Source organism: Erpetoichthys calabaricus, chromosome 3 (assembly GCF_900747795.2).
Source record: "Erpetoichthys calabaricus chromosome 3, fErpCal1.3, whole genome shotgun sequence".
Lineage (NCBI taxonomy): Eukaryota > Metazoa > Chordata > Cladistia > Polypteriformes > Polypteridae > Erpetoichthys > Erpetoichthys calabaricus.
This window is the reverse complement of record NC_041396.2, coordinates 88,522,856-88,541,687: the sequence shown is the minus strand read 5'-3', so window position 1 is coordinate 88,541,687 and position 18,832 is coordinate 88,522,856. Positions and strand designations below refer to the sequence as shown.

General features: G+C 41.1%; 1 protein-coding gene across 1 annotated transcript in view; it reads right to left on the bottom strand.

The window, feature by feature from the left end:
• irf6 (interferon regulatory factor 6) overlaps positions 1–13,621 on the bottom strand; it is a 28,964-nt gene extending 15,343 nt beyond the window's left edge. The window contains exons 1-5 of the mRNA XM_028797076.2: positions 13,366–13,621; positions 7,053–7,229; positions 2,950–3,145; positions 1,406–1,489; positions 1,190–1,321 (exon numbers count right to left, since the gene is read on the bottom strand). Coding sequence (XP_028652909.2) covers positions 1,190–1,321; positions 1,406–1,489; positions 2,950–3,145; positions 7,053–7,229 — 589 coding nt within the window. The 5' untranslated portion in view covers positions 13,366–13,621. The remainder of the gene's footprint in view (positions 1–1,189; positions 1,322–1,405; positions 1,490–2,949; positions 3,146–7,052; positions 7,230–13,365) is intronic.
• Positions 13,622–18,832: the final 5,211 nt, after the last annotated feature.

The window sequence follows — 18,832 nt, the reverse complement described above, 5'->3', positions numbered from 1 at the left end:
CCTCCTCTCCAACTTTATAACATTTCTATGTGTTAGTTGCACTTTTTTTTCTCATTCCTCTTCCTCTCTTTGGTTTTGTTCATTTTAGAATAGAGAAAAGATTACATTGGATTAGATAAACTTTATTAATCCAAAGGGAAATTTAGATGCAAAAAACATATGGTTCAGCAAAAGAAAACTGTCAATCTTTACTTTTAACCCTTATACCCACCAAGAGGTTTTTGGCATTATTACTCCTAAATTACATGCCTAAAAATTAACGGCTTTTATTCTGCTTATGTAATAAAGGAGCTGCAAATGGCTGAAGAGTAGAGAGTACAACATTCCAAATTTTTCAAAGGAAGTATTTGTATTTAAAAACCTTTGTTTATACCAAAATCAACTACATAAAAAATAAGTGGCACTTTAGGGATTTCGTCCCCCAAAAAATTGGATTTTATAGTACACAACCAAGACAATTTATGATGCACATTTCTGGAATCAATTGTCCTTTGTACCCCAATCTATCAGCTATTATTATACCAAGTTTACATGTTATATCCTATAGCACTGCAAAGTTATATACTGTTTGGTGCAAGGTTTCCCTTTTTTAGGAAACATTTTCCTGTATCATGCCAGCCCTTGAAGCAACATTACATTTTGTACTATAATTCACACATCATCTCCTGCCTTCTACTACAGTTGTCTCACAAAGATTTAGTGTGGTTTTAATTCATTTATTTATTTACTTTTTCTTGGCCCTAGTGTGTGCTTGGTGTGTGGTTGTGTTTGTGTGTGTCCTGCGGTGGGTTGGCACACTGCCCGGGATTGGTTCCTGCCTTGTACCCTGTGTTGGCTGGGATTGGCTCCAGCAGACCCCCGTGACCCTGTGTTCGGATTCAGCGGGTTGGAAAATGGATGGATGGATTTACTTTTTCTGTTGTTGTTGCTTTTTTATAAGGAATTAATGATCTTTAATTGCATAGCCACAAATCAAGCTTTCTGCCAAGTTTCCAGTGAATGAATGAATTTTCAATAGATCATTTCATTAAAGCTAATAAAAATAAGCTTAATATATAAACAAGTCAAACAATACACAAGGATAACTCACTGGAAATGTACAGTAAAATGCAAGTACTTGTATTTGTAACGACAGTGAAGCCTTTATGTCTACCTGTTATTCTACATACCCAACAGGCTATGAACTTACTTGGCAAGGAGCTGATCCACATCTCAGGTGACGGGAATATACCATCTAGGGGTGAATGTTCTTCCATACTAACAGGCTCGTCCTCTCTGGAAGGACAACTGCTGCCAACACTGGCTGGGTCTAAGGGAGACCCTGAAGAGAATGAGTAAGGCTTTAATATATGACTGATATACAGCATTTTTAAAAATTATGTTGGCTTCTACAAAAATAACAAACCTGCAATGTTCCTTAATGCCCCAGACAAATCATCATCTTCTTCTTCCAGATCATTATCTTCCCATGGTGCAGAGCCTGTAGATCCTACCAATGTAATGAACAGTGTTGATGTATCAGCTTTTTGAAACTTGAGCATTTCAAATCTGTCTAAAGGGATTAATATCTACAATTGTTGCAGTAACCAACAGTTAATATTTTCACTTATGTCAACAATCTAGGATCAATATTTTCAATATTGCAGCAACCTGTAAATTGAGATTATATGCAATAGATTGACTTCTACTCAAAGGACTTTGGATATATGCACTTATATAGCAAATCTCATATTGAGGCTCTATCAAAGTCTCATTCATCACTTACTTTACATTCAAGTAACTGCTGATTACTCTTGGATCCCCTCCTTATAGTGCAGAAAGAAACCTCACTGTGATTGAATTTGTTTTGTGCTTTTTGGAGATAATGGGGGAATCATCGTAACATATATGGACTATATAACAAAGGGCACAGGACTATTTTTCTTAGAAGACTGTGCTACTTTAATTTGGATAGTGACATTCTTTACATTTTCTACAACTCTTTGGTGGCCAATGCAATTTTTCTTCACTGTGGTGTGCTGGGCCTGGTAACATCACTTCAAGAGAGGCCTACTGAATAAACAAACTAATTACAGGGGCAGGCTCAGTTATGGGCTGAACGCTTGACCTGCTAGATTTGGTACTGGAGGAGAAAAAAAAATACAAAGCTGATGGCCATTATGAACAACACACACATCTTCTCAATTCTCTAATACTTTTGAGAATTTAGAAGATTTGGATCAAATCCTCATGTAGCCCTTTTCTGTGCCAAGAGATGGAAAGTTACTATCTATCACTGGCTCCCTGTGTCCTACAGAATCGAATATAAAATCCTACTAATAACCTGCAAAGCTTTAAATAACCTCGCACCAAACTACATCAGTGACCTCCTCCATCACTATGTGCCTGCCGCCCACTAAGGTCCTCTGATTCTGGTAATCTTGTTGTGCCCCTCACTAATCTACACTCCATGGGTGACAGGGGCCTTCAGCTGTATAGCGCCCCAGACTCTGGAATGACCTACCAAAATTAATCAGGTCAGCTGACTCATGAATTCTTTTAAAAAACAACTCAAAACTCATCTGTTCAGGAAGGCTTTTAGCTCTACTTGACTTTATTACCTTTCTCTCAGTTTACTTCTCTGTCAAGATGCTAATGTAACCTGTATGTGTGTGCTAGACCATCAATTATGTTGTCTGTTTCTTTTTCAGAATTTACTGTCTTAATCTTCTTTATTTATTTATCTAGTTTGTACAATGCTATATACTGTATATTCTGCCGTTCTTTATTTATTCTGTAAGTGCCTTGAGCATGGGAAAGGTGCTATACAAATAAAATGTATTATTATTATTATTATCAAAGTTTCCTAATTAAAAAAGAAAAAACAAAAAACACAAGCAGTTAGAAGAAGACCATTCTAAGCTTTTAAATGCAATCTCATTTTGGCACCAAAGGAAAGGTCTAATTTACCAGGATTGCTGATAGGCTGTGGGATTTCGCAGACATCATAGATTTTCACTGGATTCATGGGTACCTCCTTAGTTCCATCATATATCAGTTTAAACTCGCGACTTTTATTCAAGGCGCAGCGAAGCTGGGCTTTCCACTTAGCTGGATCAGGCTCGTCAACACCTTCTTGGAACTTGCCAGTTTCCACAGCCCATGCCTACAGGTGTAAACATAAATTGTTTACAATGTATCTAATAAAAATGATAAAAATGGTGAGATCTATTGTTTGAAAATATGCCATCAAATCCTGAAAGTAATGGAAAGATTAACAGATTATTTCATGCCCACCAAGTATATTTGGTTAGCTGTCCTAATAGTTAATTTTTAAAAGCCATCTGCATCACCACTACATCCATCCATCCATCCTCTTCCCGCTTATCCGAGGTCGGGTCGCGGGGGCAGCAGCTTGAGCAGAGATACCCAGACCTCCCTCTCCCCGGCCACCTCCTCTAGCTCTTCCGGGAGAATCCCGAGGCATTCCCAGGCCAGCCGGGAGACATAGTCCCTCCAGCGTGTCCTGGGTCTTCCCCGGGGCCTCCTCCCGGTTGGACGTGCCCGGAACACCTCACCAGGGAGGCGTCCAGGAGGCATCCTGATCAGATGCCCGAGCCACCTCATCTGACTCCTCTCGATGAGGAGGAGCAGCGGCTCTACTCTGAGCCCCCCCCCGGGTGACTGAACTTCTCACCCTATCTTTAAGGGAGAGCCAGACACCCTGCGGAGGAAACTCATTTCAGCCGAAAGAACGAGATTGCGAATATATTCGGTCACTACCCATAGCTCATGACCATAGGTGAGGGTAGGAACATAGATCGACTAGTAAATTGAGAGCTTTGCCTTACGGCTCAGCTCCTTTTCACCACGACAGGCCGATGCAGAGCCCGCATCACTGCGGATGCCGCACTGATCCGCCTGTCGATCTCACGCTCCATTCTTCCCTCATTCGTGAACAAGACCCCAAGATACTTGAACTCCTCCACTTGAGGCAGGATCTCGCTCCCAACCCTGAGAGGGCACTCCACCCTTTTCCGGGTGAGGACCATGGTCTCGGATTTGGAGGTGCTGATTCCCATCCCAGCCGCTTCACACTCGGCTGCAAACCGATCCAGAGACAGCTGAAGATCACGGCCTGATGAAGCAAACAGGACAACATCATCTGAAAAAAAAAAAAAAAAAAAAAAAAAAAAAAAAAAAAAAAAAAAAAAAAAAAAAAAAAAAAAAAAAAAAAAAAAAAAAACAAAAAAAAAAAGCAGTGACCCAATCCTGAGTCCACCAAACTGGACCTCCTCAACACCCTGGCTGCGCCTAGAAATTCTGTCCATAAAAGTTATGAACAGAATCGGTGACAAAGGGCAGCCCTGGCGGAGTCCAACTCTCACTGGAAACGGGTTCGACTTACTGCCGGCAATGCAGACCAAGCTCTGACACCGATCGTACAGGGACCGAACAGCCCCTTATCAGGGGGTCCGGTACCCCATACTCCCGGAGCACCCCCCACAGGATTCCCCGAGGGACACGGTCGAACGCCTTTTCCAAGTCCACAAAACACATGTAGACTGGATGGGCGAACTCCCATGCACCCTCCAGAACTCTGCTAAGGGTGTAGAGCTGGTCCACTGTTCCGCAACCAGGACGAAAACCACACTGTTCCTACTGAATCCGAGGTTCAACTATCCGACGGACCCTCCTCTCCAGAACCCCCCAAATAGACTTTTCCAGGGAGGCTGAGGAGTGTGATCCCTCTGTAGTTGGAACACACCCTCCGGTCCCCCTTTCTTAAAGAGGGGGACCACCACCCCGGTCTGCCAATCCAGAGGCACTGTCCCTGATGTCCATGCGATATTGCAGAGACGTGTCAAGCAAGACAGCCCTACAACATCCAGAGCCTTGAGGAACTCGGGCGTATCTCATCCACCCCCGGGCCCCTGCCACCAAGGAGTTTTTTGACCACCTCGGTGACCTCAGTCCGAGAAATGGGGGAGCCCACCTCCAAGTCCCCAGGCTCTGCTTCCTCATTGGAAGGCATGTTAGTGGGATTGAGGAGGTCTTCAAAGTACTCCCCCCACCGACCCACAACATCCCGAGTCGAGGTCAGCAGCACACCATCCCCACCATATACAGTGTTGACACTGCACTGCTTCCCCCCTCCTGAGACGCCAGACGGTGGACCAGAATCTCCTCAAAGCCGTCCGAAAGTCATTCTCCATGGCCTCCCCAAACTCCTCCCATGCCAGAGTTTTTGCCTCAGCAACCACCGAAGCTGCATTCTGCTTGGCCTGCCGGTACCTATTAGCTGCCTCCAGAGTCCCACAGGACAAAAGGGACCAGTAGGGACTCCTTCTTCAGCTTGACAGTATCCCTTACCGCTGGTGTCCACCAACGGGTTCGGGGATTGCCGCCACGACAGGCACCAACCACCTTACGGCCACAGCTCCGGTCAGCCGCCTCAACAATAGAGGCACGGAACATGGCCCATTCAGACTCAATGTCCCCCACCTCCCTCGGGACATGGTCGAAGTTCTGCCAGAGGTGGGAGTTGAAGCTACTTCTGACAGGGGGCTCTGCCAGACGTTCCCAGCAGACCCTCACAACACGTTTGGGGCCTACCAGGCCTGACCGGCATCTTCCCCCACCATCGAAGCCAACTCACCACCAGGTGGTGATCAGTTGACAGCTCTGCCCCTCTCTTCACCTGAGTGTCCAAGACATGTGGCCGCAAGTCCTGACGACACGACCACAAAGTTGATCATCGAACTGAGGCCTAGGGTGTCCTGGTGCCAAGTGCACATATGAACACCCCTATGCTTGAAACATGGTGTTCGTTATGGACAATCCGTGACGAGCACAGAAGACAATAACAAAACACCACTCGGGTTCAGATCAGGGGGGGGCATTCCTCCCAATCACGCCCTTCCAGGTCTCACTGTCATTGCCCACGTGAGCATTGAAGTCTCCCAGCAGTACGAGGGAGTCCCCAGAAGGTATGCCCTCTAGCACCCCCTCAAGGGACTCCAAAAAGGGTGGGTACTCCGAACTGCTGTTCGATGCATATGCACAAACAACAGTTAGGACCCGTCTCCCCACCGGAATGCGGAGGGAGGCTACCCTCTCGTCCACCGGGGTAAACCCCAATGTACAGGCTCCAAGTCGGGGGGCAATAAGTATGCCCACACCCGCTCGGCGCTTCTCACCGGGGGCAACTCCAGAGTGGTACAGAGTCCAGCCCCTCTCAAGGAGATTGGTTCCAGAGTCCAAGCTGTGCGTCGAGGTGAGCCCGACTATATCTAGCCGGAACCTCTCAACCTTGTGCACAAGCTCAGGCTCCTTCCCCTTCAGAGAGGTGACATTTCACGTCCCAAGAGCCAGCTTCTGTAGCCGAGGATCGGATCACCACTACATACATACATAAATAAATAAATAGATAAATAAATAAATCATTTATTTATTCAACACTCTCGTAACTCCTCTGTTTAGAAAAATGCTGATTGCTTTCAGTCTTGAAAGCACATCCCATGAATTTCTTCCAATGTTCTTGAGCTCATCATTTACTGTTGAAAGGTTTCTGCTGTGTCAATTTCATTCATACTTTTAAGAATTTAGAAGACTTGGACCAAATCCTCATGTAGCCCTTTTCTGTTCAAAGCTAAAGAGACATAATCCCCTTAGCCTGGTGAGAAGAATACCTGTATATAGCCTTTAGTCCGTGGATGTACTGGGATGCTCTTGTCAAATTTAACAGAAAGTCATGGAATGTTATACCACGTAATCCAAATTCAAATTATACAGTATGGTATGTCATAGCCAAATCATCTCAAGAGTGAAAAGGAGCTACACAATTGTCAATTAGATTGTGAGTTATCATCAACAGGACTAACATTTTCAAAACACTGGGAGAAAGCAAAAAGGCAAGCTTTGATAGAAATATCAAATACCATATGTATTTGAACTCATGTTGTAGGAGAACATTTACTGTTTATTACACAGTAAACTTCAACTTGCTCTAGCAGCCAAATATTTATGGTAACTGTAACAATGTACCATATAGTCTAATTCTGATTCCCCACCTTGAAGATGGTGTTCTCCTCCTCCTGTGGTGGACTGTGTCGGGTTGCATGCTTCCAAGGGATCTGAAAACGTTTTGCTTCTCTATCAATCCATACAAGTCCAGGGAAAGCATTGCTGTCAACTTGTGCCACTAGCCATGGTTTCAGACGGACTCTCCGTGGATGAATAGCCATCATCTGAAGCAGAAAAGAAAAAGCAAGAACCCATTTTGAAGTAATCTTTACATAACTGCAAAAACTAAGCCCATTGATCTGCTTGTACTAAAGCATTTCTTAATAATGCATAATAGACAAAAGTGGTGAATTCAAAGTCTCTACTCATATATAAACACTTCAAGAAAAAGTCAAAGGTTACAGAAAACTGTGTGAGGGGTTTGATTTACTTTGCAATTTTGTGAAATTGATCAGAGATAAACTATGATTCAAGATACTACATTCTATGGAAAAGACGTGTGGTGAAAATAAAATATGGAATGTTACTCTTGAACACACAATAGCAGGAAAGTTGTTTGCTTTTCTATTTCAGTAGAAAGAAACATGGCCACCAAAATCCAAAACACCAAAAAAAACTTCCAAAGTTTTTTTAAGTCTCTGATTCCAATTCAGCGTTGATGGGTAGTGAAGTTTATAAAAGCTGCATTAGGCACAATGTAGTGTGGTGAACCGCCGGGGACACCTTTGGCACAAAAGGACCGGGGGAGAGGGCTTATTCCAGATACTGTCTCCCCTGGACAATACAGGGCAGCCCCCTTGGCTTGCAGTGGGGCCACGGATTTGAAGCATTGAAGCTCAACCTTGCTGGGGCCCGTGGTCACCGCCAGGGGTGCCTGGATGTTTACTGCGCCCTGTCTGGCAGCACTTCCATCACACCATGAAATGCTGCTGGAAGAAGGTCGGTGGCCACCTGGAGTCCTTCTGTGTGTCCTATAAAAGGGGGCAGTTGCCACTACTCAATGGCCTGAGTCAGGAGAAAGCGTACAAAGCCTGTGAGGAGATTTGAAGGCGAAAGGACTGTGCTTTGTTGTTGGTATCGTGCTGTACAAGTGGGATATGGGGAGAAAGTATTTCCCACTGGGTAAAGTTAACGTGTGCTGTGCAACATTTGTGTCTCCACCCGTCTGTTTCAGGGTGGCTGGAGCTCCCTGGTATTCCACAGTAGAAAACAGCCCAGTATGAATTTCCAGTTAATTGCTGGACTCACTCACTTACTCATATTACTAGATGCCAGTCAACAATACAACCTCATCTTTAAGGAAGTAGCAGGGAACCAAAGTAACCAGAGCAAATGCATAAAATAAACAAACTCCAAAGAGACAGTCATCAAGCTGAATCTATGACTGTGAGCTGTTGCACTGTGCCACCCTGCTCACAAAATATGCTCTTTACAAGTAAAAGAAGAAAATAAAAGCTTAAAGTTGATTTCTTGCAAGTATGATATGACATGACATTTTCTAGCTTGTTTAATCAATTCAGTGTCATGGGTGAAACCTGAAAAAGGGTGTTTGAATAACAGAATGCACCAAAAACCATTAGCGAAAAATTAGTCCCCTCAAGGGTAAAAAAAAAAATACTTCAAGTAAGTGTAGGAAAAAAAAAATCTTTGAGAGAGAAAAAAAACACTACTTATAAGAACTGCTTTTGAAAAAAGGTAAACTGAAAATTTTCTAACTCAAGATATAACCTGGGATATTTTTTTTTCTATTGTAATAAACTAACGTACACAACAGTAATGAGAGTATGACCTTTGACCTTCAGCACTGAATACAGTAGTTCAATACTGATATACAGTACTACGATAACAACACAGAAATGCTGAGACAGACTGTAAAAAAACATGAATAATAACACATCTATTAGAGCACAGAATGTGGACACATTTTCAAAAGACCCAGACTACACTTGACTGACCACTGGTACAAGCAGATTCCATTTTCTACAGGTGAACACTTGAACAAGTTGAGTGATAAGAGATTTGAAAATATTTTACTCAATACCATTTACCTAGAAGTCTCTAAATAATTGTGAACTGGACTTTAAACCAGACTCTATCAATGAGGAACATGTATACTTGTCACATGTCTTCATGGGTATTTTACTCACATCCCAATAATGTGCAAATTATGTTAGCTGCTGAGTTTAAATTGGCTCCTTCTGAAAAATTGTGGGTGCACCCAACCATATTCTGTCATCTGATTTAGAGCTGCTTTCAGCCTTGTGCTCAGTGCTGCTGGGATTGGCTACAGTTCACCACAACCAAGAAATTGATTAAATAGGATGGAAAATGGATAGTGGAAGGATGGCTGTACAGGACTTAAAATGTGAAAATAATTCCAGTTTGAAACAGTTATGAAATTATGCTGCAAAGAACAGACAATGAACAAAACCACTATGGTTACAGACCTCTATAAAATATGCATATATAAACTATCCTGTCATATTTATGCTTTTGTTTGGGTCTCAGTAGGGTACAGGGGCTAGAGTGATGAGTTCCATGCAATTACAGGTGTATAGAATGTATACCACTCTGCCCCCTGTCACAAACTGATTTTCAATTTAAAGACCCTGAGCCTCTGTTTGTTTGTATTCCCTTATACATTCTTTTATTTTATATAACTGTATCTTAAAAAAAGGAGATAAGAACTTATGGTGTTATAATGACTTAAAAAAACAAATCAGGTAATACACTTATTTATGAATTCTCTCACTTGTAAGGGACTTCACAGGAATATTCCCCATTTGATATGAACAGGCCTGGCAGAACTAAAGCCAGAATCAGAAGACAAGTTTCTGAGAATCAGCAGCTTGTGTGATTAAAATTTCCATCCATCCATTTTCCAACCCGCTGAATCCGAACACAGGGTCACGGGGGTCTGCTGGAGCCAATCCCAGCCAACACAGGGCACAAGGCAGGAACCAATCCTGGGCAGGGTGCCAACCCACTGCAGGACACACACAAATACACCCACACACCAAGCACACACAAGGGCCAATTTAGAATCGCCAATCCACCTAACCTGCATGTCTTTGGACTGTGGGAGGAAACCGGAGTGCCCGGAGGAAACCCACGCAAACATGGGAGAACATGCAAACTCCACGCAGGGAGGACCCGGGAAGCGAACCCGGATCTCCCAAACTTCGAGGCAGCAGCGCTACCACTGCGCCACCCTGATTAAAATTTTTTTTTTTTTTTAATCTCTGGCTGTTTACTGCTTACCTTTGTATCATTATCAGGTTATTCACTGGACTTGAATTGCTTGGTCATTCTAAAACTTTTGTCCAGTAGTGTATACAAAGGCAACTGCTTATTTATTTTAGGTTTTGGGGGCCAAAGACTATTCCAGCATCTTCTAGTAGAATGGAGGAACTAACCCTGGAAGGGACGATCACTGCAAATTTCAAATTCAAATATTTACAGAAGTCACTTCCTAAATGTCTTTTGATTCTTCTGTGGCTTTACATTTCCACTTCAACAGTAAACGATTACCATAAAACAACAATTAGGATTTGTTTTAACCTCATTGGTGTTAACCCTGAGCATTATTTGGGCTCAGAGTTCTATGCAATTACAGTTATTTTCAAGTCAGACTGAGTGATGGCAATGATCTGCTTTCACAGTGTTAATCCCGAATAACGTTCAAGACAGTATTCTGTCACGCACCCAAAAAATCATAAATATTCCTATGCATTTTGCTACTCTATGGCAACTTATCAATATTCATAAGTGGGGTGGAGCCTTCAACCAAAACACAATGGTATGTAAACAGGAAGTCAAAAAGCCAGTTTTAGATCATACTGAAACTAAAGCATCAGTTAAATCAAAAGTGACAGTGAAGACGATATGATTTGACCATCAGACATCGACACAGATAGTGAAACTGATGTATACAGGACTATATGACCAAACCAACGTGGTATGCCTCTTGAAATCAGTTGCATAAAGATGTAGTTGGTTGCAAGTAGCAGCATGGAAAAAAGGCAAAATGATTGAGATGAAGCAGAAAGACACGAAAGACATTAGCCCACTAAGCCCTGTTCACAGTGCAGCAACTGTAGTTCATGTCAGGGGAAATGTGGAAGCCACTAAGCCTTGTGCTGTGGTAATCTACACGTACACAAGGGGGATTTGATCGTGTGGATCAGGCAGTGACATTCTACCATTTCGTGTGCAAGCAAATATGTGTGTAAAGAGACACGCATGTACTGTCCTGACTACGAAATTGGGCTATGTGTTGGCGACGGTTTCAAAACATATCACAAAACAAACGTGTACTAAATTTGCAACAGTGTACACTAGACATTCCTTTACTACAGTAATTATGTTGATATTTCACTTGTTGCATTTTTCTTTTACAATAGTAAAATTGCTTATTAAAAAAAAAAAATCAACATTTTTGACTTATTTTTCCAAAAATAAGCTAAGGAGGCTACTTGACTAGTCTTGTTAAACAGTGCATGTTAATTGTTTACAGGAGTTAAATGATAAATCACAAAAACCCAGGGGATGCACAGTGTGTTTCTTCGTGCCGGTCCCAAGCCCGGGTAAATGGGGAGGGTTACGTCAGGAAGGGCATCCGGTGTAAATATTTTGCCAAATCAATATGCGGATAACAATACAAATTTCCATAATGGATAAGTCGAGCCCCAGGTCGGGTGTAACAGAACAAGATGCAAAGGACAGAAAGATATGGAAGAAGATGATCCGCTGTGGCAACCCCTAACTGGAGCGCCCGGAAGAAGAAGATAAATGATAAATTACAATGACCTTTAATTATATTATTTTAATATTAATTTATCAAATACAATTGTTTATAATCTTTATCATAATACTATATAATCATAACTCCAAGCCAGTCTTTATGGACTATTAAGTTTTAACGCCACCAAAATAATGCTCATTTAAACGCACAACACATGAAAAGCGTGTAAGAAGATGAGATGCAATCAAAGATTATATACTCAAGACACCAAATACATTCACAATTTATATAGCACATGTACAAAGACAGCATATGATCAAGGATAATTTTACAGGTACAGAAATAGTCATACTTTCATATTTCTACAGTTGGAGTACCGGCAAGTTACATCAGCTATCAGGAATTCGCTAACTCTGTCCCTTCCGCTGGGTCTGTCTTTTTTAAGATGCAAGTGAATGCTGACAGCCTAATCATTATGCCTGCTTTCTAAAACTGATCTTCCTCCATTAACTGTCAGAAGCACAACCTAGGCAACTGCTTCACGATTCACCTTATCAAATCCTTTCCCAGAACCACATTCTGCATTCGTGCTTCTGATTGCTACTCGATTCTTACCGGATTCCGACTTACTTTGATACCTTACTGAAACTCTAATGTGCTGATGGTGCGTGCCAATAATGAAACCGCCATACAAAGTACAAGGTCACACTATGCCGAAAAATATGCGTTTCAACCTTCTCACACTACTACAGTTCTTTGTATAACCAATCAACAATTTGGTTCGCTAACTTAACAAAATTCAAAAGCATAAAAGCATCTGTGGAAACGGTAAAGTTGACCGAAACTCCTAGCAGCACTTTAATCAACAGAACCACACCAAGATTCAGATGGCACGGGATAAAGAGAGACAGCAGCAGTCAGACACAGAGAAACACTATAAATATTGTAATAAATATTGTAATACTCAAAAACAAACACAATGACTGTATTAACATCTGTTCACCCTACCATTTTTATTAGCATGAAACTTGAGGACCTGCTATGGCGCAGTCACGGCCCCGCCCCTGTACGTTATACGTTATCCTGCTCACAATCAAGCCTGCCGGTTAGAGCTTAGGTTGTTGCCGAGTTTCGGTAGGCATTCCGACTAGTCTGACTTTAGTTAGATTATTAGAGTTACTTAACCATTAAAATAATCTTATAAACTTCAGTGGAACGGCCGAGCGCACCAACTACCTACACCGAGGTGAGCTCTGCTTCGTCAAACCCGAAGGGCAACCAATGACCCCAGTGACACCTCGGCGATTTTGTCATGCTTTTCGTCCTTCGATGTTTCTTTCAAAGGTCATATCATCACATTTTCTTGCCAATTAAACAAAAATTTTCTGAACCCGAGTTAAATATGGGTGCCGACGTTGGAAACTGTGCGTTTCCGTCCATTCCACCCGGTGACAGTTTGAATGAGTGGCTAATGTTTAAATGCCCCCGGGATCCGCGATACAGCCACCGACGTCATTCTTGAGAGCTTCAGGTACCTCTGCTCTGAGTCCAAACGTAAAAATACAGAAACTTCCCCACCCAACTTGAGCCTGTTCGTCTCTCGATGTTGGTGTTACCTTAGTTCGAAAACAGGAAGCTTCTCGTGATAATTTCGGACCCTCGTCGCCTTTCGTTCCCGAAGTCCGCTTCTGTGTACCTACTGACTCGTTTTGACGGTATTAGTCTAATTCAGCAAAATACTCCAGCCACGTTCCGCAAATATGCGTTCACCTTTAGCAGCAAAACTACCAAACAACTGCTGAGTTCTTCTCAATGTTTTCAACCAGCGGCGTATGCTGGCTGGCCAGGTATTCTGATGACGTCACGAGCGCAGGACACACCTTTGGAGAATCCGGGAAATTTACAGACAGCTCACTGGAGGGTGTGCAAAAAGGAGGAACCGTTGAAAGCCGGCGCAGAAATGAAAATAAATGATTGGATTGTGACTAAGTTGAGGAGAAAATGCAAAGTGATATATAAAATTAGTAACAGTATTTTGATACCAGTGTAAGTAGTGCTAAAGAAGTCTCAAGCGATGTGGTGTAGTGGCAAAGTCAGTAGACCTTAACCAGCAGGACTACCAGTTGAAAAGTTTAAAATGATCCTAACTTACATGTCTTTTGGAGGTTGAAAAAAATAATGGAGAAATTGGTTGAATAGCCAAGCGACTATATGATGAACATGAAAACTCCACACAGACTGTACTAAGGCTGGCATTCAAACCCAGGTTCCTGGAGCTGTGGGACAACAGCATTAACCACTATGCCACTTATCTGAACCCATATATTTTTCAGTTAAGGACAGCAGTGAGTCAAAGCATATTCTGACAACATCAAGCTAAAGGCGGAAATTCATTCTGATCAGGCCACAAGACATCTTGCACACACCCACGTTAACACTAAAAAATGACAAAATACAGCAAACAGAACAGAACAATTAAGCAATCACAATTTTTATTTTTTATATTATTAATTGTGGCCTAAGGTCTAGGTGTTGGATTTCAAAACAAGAAGTCTGCCAGTTCAGTTTCTGCCTCCAACTTGCGTAACCTGCCTGGGCTTCAAAAGTTAAAAACAAGAAAATTCTACGGAGTAGTGATCTTTTAAGTCACATTGGTTAAAGCTGCAAGGTAAGTGTGTAATAGTCCAAAGCAGAAATGTGAATGTGTGTTTGTTTGTCCAGTGTCAAATCCACACAATTGAACCTATCTCTGCAAATTTTTGCACAGATTTCTTAACTTGTACAAAAGAAGACCACAGGTCATTTTTCACTCCAAACAATTTCCTCTTGGGAAACTTTATTAAGTGAGTATGCCCGCAACTTTTTTTTAGGGAAGTGCCCCTAGACAGCATTTTTTTATATTTGTCAGGTTTGGACAATGAAATTTGGCTTTGTGGCTAAAGTTTCTTTAGTGACCGCTCCTGAAGTTTTTTCCATGCTGAACAGCACCAGGTACCCATGCTAGAACATTTGTATGTACATTTAAAACTACATCTATTATTTTTTTCAAATTTTAAAATTCCTAATCTTGTTTAATTTTAGTTTCTGCCCTGGATCTGCCTGCTGTCTGTACTTGTTCTTTTAACTTTTTGCACAGCTCAATGCATTCTCTTCTGATTATGTATTCCTACATTCTTTGATTCTAAATCATTTGTGAAAATTCTTTCAAGTTCTATCCCATGTGAAAGGCACCATAGAAAACAAAGCACAACTCTACTATTGGCTTTCGTATATATTGGCTTTGATTAATGCATTCATTGTAATCATCTACTCATTTATTCATTATCAATCTTGTTTAATCCAATTCAGAGTAATGGCTGTGGGAGTTTAACCTGACAGTACTGGATGCAAATGAGTTGCCTGTTAACCTAATATAAATGCCTTTTGAAATCTGGAAGAACCCATAAGGATACAGGAAGTACATGGAAACTTGACGTAGAAAGTGCAAGCATTGTGTTATTTCTTTGAGCTGTTATATTGTTGCATTAAGTGCTTTCGTAGGAAATGCTCAATATGACAGGTAAGACCTAAAACAAATTTTGGTTGACTGAGGCATACTCACAGGTGTCACAATCTACTTTGTCATTCCATTTTTCAAGTGTGAAGCCCCTACATTTTATATTTGTAGTGATCTTCATAACTGTATTGTTTATTTATAGTAGTTTAATAGACTCAGCATGAGAATGATGATCTGAAAATGAAAGGTTCAGTCCTGGATTTGGACAATGAAAAAGCATTGAGTGACATCCAGAAAAAAAAGCAACGTACTTTTGTGAATTTGTAGAATGTGTCTGGTTTCCTCTTGCTGAATAGAGCCTATTCACAGCTGGGTTAGGGGAATTACACATCACCACACCCTGAAACTGCCACAGGGCATTGTGAGCAATTTAGGCTCTACTACAGGGAAATTATTGCTCTCTGACAACATGACTGTATACTGCTTCATCATGTTGTGTCATCTAGATCTGCGTAAATTGTGCAGCTCTTTCAAAATGTACAGCAAATCTAGCAGGCTGCTATTTTTCACAGGAAGCTTTGCTGTGTCTTGGCTTCTGCTGCAGACACTAATAAACACTTTATTATTAATTTATGCAATTCCCTTCCATATTGTTAGGTGAGGACTGGGATTTGTGAGAAGAAGACTGGCCTACAGTGGGCACTGTGCCAACACATTCCAAGTTAATGCCAACAGAAGTTTAAAACCCTAACAGTATTCATTAAAAATGTACAACCATCAGATCACCCAGTCTTTATTTCATGTTATATTATTTATTTTACAGCCTACATTTTTATTTTATATAGGACGTTTGATAGTCCTGTGCCAGGACAGTTGGCACAATATTAGAAGTTAGTGTACATCTATAATTTAATACAAGTGCTACACTACCTTATGTGTGAATAATGAATAACTGTATTTTTTTGTCTACAGAATAATTTGTTTTTATTTCATATAGAAACTTTCTTAAAAAACATTTTATGTTGTTCATCAAGCAGAAATGAATTAAACTTCAAAAAGACTCTGCATCCGTTCATTCACAACCAATCCATCCATCCATCTATCTGTTGTCTGAATCCATGAATCCTATTATTTTAAACCTGCTTAATCAAATTCAGAATTGCTGGAGCCTATCCTGATGGCATTATGTGTAAAGCAGAAAGCATCACCTGCATGAGGCATCATTCCTATTATAGGACCTGCTGTCACAAATACCTACAAACACTCGTAATGGGCCAATTTAGAGTGACCAGTTAGCTTAACGTGCGTGTCTGTATTGTGGGAGAACAAAAATGGAGGGGAAGTCACACAGACAAATGGAGAACATGAAAAGTCACACAGGCCAAGACAGGATTCAAATCCAAGGCTCTGGATCTGTAAGCAGAAGCATTAATTCCTATACCACTTGCCTATCTTATTTCAATAGAAAGAGACAGTGAGCTAGAACATAACCTGACAACCAGGCAGGAACCATCCCTGTACAGGCCACTGGGCCTCTTACATACCCACATTCATTCAAAATTAAAACATGATATGCAATGCAGCAAACTGAGCGGGACAAGCAAGTAATTAAAATGTATGTTTTGTTTATATTATTAAGTGTGGTGTAATTGTTGTGTTTTACACTTGCTATCGCCAGACAAGTCTTAGCCATCCACACACTGTGTGACTCTAAGCAAATCACTTGACATGCCCATGCTTTATTCTCTAAAACATAAAGAATTGTACCTCTCAAGTCATTTTGGACCTTGTCTGTTTATGTGTTTGCCCTTTGATGATTATTTTATATGACCAGTTTTTAAAGGCACCTACACTTTTTTTCCAAATTAGCTCATAATTTTCATTTTGATTACTGTAAAGCAACTTAATTATATTACTATTTCAGAAGGGGACATGGCTGTGTAGCAATCAACATTATTGCCTCATGGCCCCTTGGATCTAGTTTTGTTTACAAGCCATGTTGCTCTGCCATTGTTCGTATGTGTGTCCTATCCCATCTCAAAAATATACGTACATGTTAGGTTGATGCCTAAATATTAGTGTGCCCTGGAATAACCTGTTACAGCAAGGGTCCCTGGCTTGAGCTTTTGGTGTCAGAGTTTTGTGTTAAGAACAAGGGATGATGTCTCTGAAAACATTTAGATATTAATAAATACTAGGGGGCTTCACCCCCTGCTTGCTTCACTCACCAACCCCCCAAGGAGATGCGGCCTCTCCTCCGAAACCCCTCTTAGACAGTGATACAATGGGAAACAAATTAATTTTTTTTTTTTTTTTTTTACCTCCTCTTTGCTCAATCTGGCTTGCTGCTGCTGGTGTGCTGTGTGATCATTTTCGAATATTTAAAAGCCTGTACAGCAACTGTACTTTTGTCTCACTGCCTTGTCTCTCTTCTCCCCAGACATCCTCAAACACTTTTCGATCTCTTTTCGTTGTTCCATTATTTCACCGAGTAGTATTTTCCATTTGTTTGCCCTAGTGCACTCTTTGCATCTCATTTTTTTGAGACTTTCGAATTTTCCTACTTCTATTATCTTTACTTGCTCTGCATGTGTATCACGGGACTTGCTTCCAAAGGTTGTAAATATGATGTAACTTGATCGTCTCGCAGGATGTGAAAGTGTCTCTCTGTCTCTGTGAAAAGATCTCTCTTCAAAAGATTACGTCTCGTCGCAGGAAAAAAGTCTTGTATCATCGCAAGATTTTTTTTTATAATAGAGAGATATACATCTTATAAATATTTACATTTAGCTTTAATTGTCACCCTCAAAGCGCATTACAATCAAATACACTATTTCATATAGCACTTTATTGCTATAACATCATCACTTATACCAAATGCTGGCAGCCTCTGTGACCTCGATTAGCTTGCATGATAATCAATGGACGGACCATTCTTTAATGGGCACTGCCCATAGGCAATACACTGGTGTAATATAAAGGAAGTGTTTGCAGACTTTTCCACTTAAGCAATATGGTCTTGGGGTTTAGAGTGATCAATGATGTTGATTGAACATGGGTCCTCACAGTCCCTTGTGTTAGCATTAACTTTACATGCTTACTCCTCATAAATCTGTTTTCCCTTTTCTGTCTCCTTTGCACTATGATGCAACTCCAGGTTTGCCCAACTGATCTTTCCAGGATTGCCAGTAACAGACCCTAGTTTTAGAGTCTCACACAAAACCACTGTAGTCTTGTATATTTTATGAAAACATTTTCTGATCCTTAATTGTGGGTCCACCATACTGACCTAGGGGTATATTTTCTTGAAATTTTACATAAACTGAAGTTAACAGAGAAATGGAAGAAGAATGCTAAGAATCTGATTAAGAGTTGTAATAGTAGAAGTGCCTATCCTAGCAGCATTAGGCACAAGGCAGAAACCAACCCTAGACAGGATGCCAGTCAACTGCCTTACCCGTGTGTTAATGTTTATTTGAAAATAAAGTTGATATAGCACACTGCAATAAATCAATGACAGTGTTATATGTGTAAAAAGAAGATGAAAGTGTTGAAAACACCATAAAATAAATACTTAAACCTTCATT